The sequence below is a fragment of the Propithecus coquereli genome, unplaced genomic scaffold (genome assembly GCF_000956105.1).
Source record: "Propithecus coquereli isolate 6110/MARCELLA unplaced genomic scaffold, Pcoq_1.0 Scaffold292, whole genome shotgun sequence".
Lineage (NCBI taxonomy): Eukaryota > Metazoa > Chordata > Mammalia > Primates > Indriidae > Propithecus > Propithecus coquereli.
The window spans coordinates 2,152,094-2,157,036 of NW_012148530.1; the positions used below are offsets into that span (position 1 = coordinate 2,152,094).

Consider the following 4,943-nt stretch of genomic DNA (forward strand, 5'->3'; position numbering starts at 1 on the left):
GACTCTGTCTCAAAAAAAAAAAAAAAAAAAAATATTATATCATGAAATCTGTATCTTTTTAATACTATCTCTGTACTATTTCCTCTTCCCAGAGGAATACACATGGCTTTATTCCTCTATGTAGATTTAGGCTCTTCTTGTGTTTTGTCATTATTATATATTGAGATACTCTGAATCTTTTCCTCTGTCTCCTTTATTTTTAATTATTCTGTGCCACTTGCAAGATTTCTTCAGAGGAATCCTTATCAATTCCAACCAAAAAACCCCACTGATTTTAAATGCAAGTTTAATTTGAACAATTGCTCATAACTTGTAAATTCGCTCACTTCTTTTTTAGGAAGGACCATCGAGACCTGTTCTTGAATATATTGATTTGGTCTGTGGTGATGATGAAGAGCCTAGCACCTATCATACTGATGTAAGCACATCATGTTTGTGTTTTTTCAGATCTATTATTAAGTGCAGTAGTGTGCTGGAGATGCCTTGAGCTGGGTTGCAAGAACTGATTGTTACATTTTCAGGAATTTTGTGAGCTGATTATAAGCATAACAATCATTAAAAATTAAAATATATAAATGTATAAGTACATAAATTATCATTACATTTAAGATAATACTCAAACTCATTTCCTAATATCTATGCACTTGAGGTTATTTTCACCTGTCATATCTGTATGTTAAAAATACTACATAATAGTGTGCTGCTGCAGCATGGTGTTTGTATGTACCCCATCGTAATACAAATCAGGGCTTGATTTATTATTTGTTGGTTGTCTGAACTTAAGAAAGTGAGGGATAAAATGGTAATGCAGATTAAACTCAAGGTGTGATGTGTCTCTAAGTGTTAGATTGTATGCAATACAAAACATGGAGGAAATTGCCTTGCAGTATTTGAAAACTCTTCTTCATGAATTCAGCAAAGATGTTGACATCATTGATGAATAAGTGGAACTCTAATATATGTCTTCATTGTTTCAATTTCATCTAATTCAATAATGTAAATGAAAATATCACCCATCCTTTAATTTGGAACTACAGTTGATCCTTCGTATCTGTGGGTTCTGCATCCATGGATTCAATCAATCACAGATCGAAAATATTCAGGGAAAAAAAACAATAAAAAATAATACAACAGTAAAAAATATAAATGAAAAAATACTTTCTAACAACCATTTTTATGGCATTCATATTATATTAGGTATTACAAGTAATCTAGAAATGATTTAAAGGGTACAGGAGGATATACATAGGTTATGTGCAATTATGCTATTTTATATAAGGGACTTGAATATCCAAAGATTTTTGTTAGAGGTGGGGCTTAGATACCAAGAGACAACTGTATACTTATTTGCAGATCATATGACCGATCTTTTTGCTGAATTGGATGATAATCATTCATAGTCAGATTTTGTGACATTGTTAATTGGCTATAAAATTTTTAAAACAGTGGGGTTTTCAAGAAACAGCAAGTCACATTGAAGTTATAAGTATAAATTGAAAATTAAGGTAACTATTTTAGTTTAAAATTTATTTCTAAAATTATATAAAGAAATCATTAAGAGAACTTTTACATTAACCCTTAAAGTGTTGTCATGAATTTTACTTACATCTGTAAAATTATTTTTCAGATTCCGTTCTCTAAAATGTCAAAACGACAGGGTGATTTTTTACATTTTTTAAATATGAAGAAGGTGAAGATGGAAACAGAAAGTAACAATAGGAACAAAAATCATCGTGGATTGTCTAAATCAAAGGAACCAAATTCTGAACAACCAATCATTGAAGAAAAGCCATTGTGTTCATTAAAAGAAGAAATAGACAATCTTGTGCTTCCAGATTGTTGGAGTGAAAAACAAGCATTTATGTTTACAGAACAGTATAAATGGCTTGAAATAAAAGAAGGTAAATTAGGATGTAAGGATTGTTCAACAGTTCGACATTTGGGATCGAAAGCAGAAAAGCATGTCCATGTGTCCAAGGAGTGGATTGCATATTTAGTAACCCCTAATGGTAGCAATAAAACTACTAGGCAAGCTTCTCTGCGAAAAAAAATTAGGGAACATGATGTTTCTAAAGCCCATGGTAAAATTCAGGATTTGTTAAAGGAATCAGTTAATGATTCAATTTCTAATTTGGTACATAAACAGAATAATAAAAATATTGATGCTACCATAAAAGTTTTTAATACTGTTTACAGTTTAGTAAAACATAACAGACCTTTATCCGATATTGAGGGGGCAATAGAATTACAAGAAAAAAATGGAGAGGTCAATTGTTTAAATACACGCTACAGTGCAACAAGAATAGCAGAACATATTGCAAAAGAAATGAAGATGAAGATATTTAAGAATATTATAGAAGAGAATGCCAAAATCTGTATCATAATTGATGAGGCATCTACAGTTTCTCAAAAAAAAAGCACCCTAGTGATTTATCTCCAGTGCACAGTTCAGTCAGCTCCTACACCTGTTATGTTATTTGTTGCTTTAAAAGAATTGGTGTCAACCACAGCAGAGTGTATTTTCAATACATTATTGACTACTTTAAATTATTGTGGCTTTACAAATGAATATTTGAAAGCAAATCTAATTGCATTTTGTTCTGATGGTGCTAATACAATACTGGGAAGAAAGTCTGGAGTAGCTACAAAGTTGTTAGAATATTTTCCTGAAATCATCATTTGGAACTGTTTAAACCATCGATTGCAATTGTCACTTGATGATTCAATATCTGAAATAAAACAAATTAATCATTTTAAAATATTTCTTGATAAAATTTATTCTATTTATCATCAACCTAATATAAATCAAACCAAGCTTTTAGGAACTGTAGCTAAAGAACTTGAAATTGAAATTATTAAAATTGGTCGGGTAATGGGACCAAAATGGGCAGCATGTAGTTTGCAGGCTGCTACTGCTGTATGGCGTGCATATCCTGCATTATATGTGCATTTTTCTCATTCTTATTCTGGTTTGGCAAAGAGATTAGCTAACATTAATTTCTTACGAGACCTTGCTTTAATGATTGACATTCTTGAAGAATTTTCACTCCTTTCGACTGCATTACAGTCAAGATCAACTAACATTCAGAAAGCACAAAAATTGATCAAACGTACCATTAAAGCTTTGGAAAATTTAAAAATTGGCACTGGAAAATATGAATCTCAAATTGAAGAATTGATTAAGTCAGATAAGTTTAAAGATATTCCATTTAATAAAAATAATAAATTTAATGCTCTTCCTAGGAATATGTTACTAGAAAATATTATTCAGCACATGAACTTACGCCTTTTATCTGACAGACACCATGTTGATGAAAGTATTCTTAATTATTTTGATTTGCTAGAACCTTCTACGTGGCCTTATGAAGAAATAACTTCACCATGGATAGCTGGTGAAAAAAAATTATCTCATTTGTGTGAAATTTTAAAATACGAAATCAATTTGAATGATTTTCGGGAATTTGTAAATAATAATATAAAATCAAACAACGTTTCAATTCCTACAACTATCCAAAAAGCTAAAAAGATAGTTAGCACTATTGCAATCAATAGTGCTGAAGCTGAAAGAGGTTTCAATTTAATGAACATAATTTGTACAAGGGTGAGAAATAGTTTAACAATAGATCACATATCAGATTTAATGACAATAAATTTATTGGGGAAAGAGTTAGCAGATTGGGATGCAACTCCATTTGTAAAATCTTGGTCAAATTGCAACCATAGGTTGGCTACAGACACAAGAGTTCGGCAGAAATCAACAAAAGCCTTCTGTGAGAATCAATTGGCTATATGGAACTTACAATAAAGAGTATTATATATGTTTTTATCATCTGTAAATTGTGTACCACATATCCTTTATATACATAGAGGTTTTTTGTAGGGGGGAAGCCACTTAAACTTTTATCAGCTTGTTGCTGTTTAAAAGGTATTCTCTATAGAGATAAAATTGATGATTGGTTTTGGGAACTATAATTTTTTAGAGATTGGCCCATGTCTGCTGGAATGGGTCATAATATACTAAGAAGTTCTGTACAGAACATCCAACCATTTCCACTTTTGTACTATTTTACTTCAAGGATGCGAAAAAATAACATGACTCAGATCTAAGTTCCTAAGTTCTGGAGGTTATTTCAAATAAAATAAATGGAATGAAAACTGTAAGCCTTTTGGCTCTTGTCTTTCTCATTTCCATATTTGTGCTATCTAGTACAGTAGCCACTAGCTACATTGGCTAATCAGCTCAGTAAGACTAAGAAAGTAAAATTTTAATTTATTTAAATATAAAAACAAACCATAAAATACTCTGTTTAACTTTACTGTATTTTAGGAATATGTTTTACTTTGTTACCTTGTATGAGATACAGTTGGTGTAGTGTGCCTATCAAAACTCCTGTGTTGGCAGGGCACCGTGGCTCACACCTGTAATCCTAACGCTCTGGGAGGCTGAGGCAGGAGGATCCCTTGAGTTCAGGAGTTTGAGACCAGCCTGAGCAAGAGTGAGACTCCATCTCTACTAAAAATAGAAAAATTAGCCATGTGTCATGTGCACCTATAGTCCCAGCTACTCAGGAGGCTGAGGCAGGAAGATCGCTTCAGCCCAAGAGTTGTTTCAGTGAGCTAGGTTGACACCATGGCACTCTAGCCCAGGCAACAGAGTGAGACTGTGTCTCAAAAAAAAATGTGTCATTTCTAATATTACACATAAATCACTGATTAAGTCCATGTCAACAGATGGATTCAATGCAAATTACTTTTTTTATGAATTGATGTAACAGCTTGTTTATCTGAATATGCAGACAACAGGAATTACAGTGATATGTATGTAAATTGTAACTGGTAATTGAAATACTTATTTTAATTATGGTTAAATTATTTTTCTAGTTTACACATGAAAATGAACACATTTTTAAATTTAAAATGAAGGCATACTGAAAAAGAATCAA

At 31.8% G+C, this 4,943-nt stretch overlaps 1 protein-coding gene across 3 annotated transcripts in view; it reads left to right on the top strand.

Annotated features, from left to right (window-relative positions):
- The window catches only part of KIAA1586 (KIAA1586 ortholog), a 9,080-nt gene extending 4,905 nt beyond the window's left edge, over positions 1–4,175 (top strand). For 2 of the 3 annotated variants that reach the window (XM_012648715.1, XM_012648716.1), the window contains exons 3-4: positions 338–418; positions 1,628–4,129. In XM_012648715.1, the coding sequence (XP_012504169.1) occupies positions 338–418; positions 1,628–3,805 (2,259 nt within the window). In that variant the 3' untranslated portion in view covers positions 3,806–4,129. Of the gene's footprint in view, positions 1–337; positions 419–1,627 lie in introns of all 3 variants that reach the window. The other variant, XM_012648717.1, reaches the window with a different exon arrangement.
- The last annotated feature ends 768 nt before the right edge of the window (positions 4,176–4,943 follow it).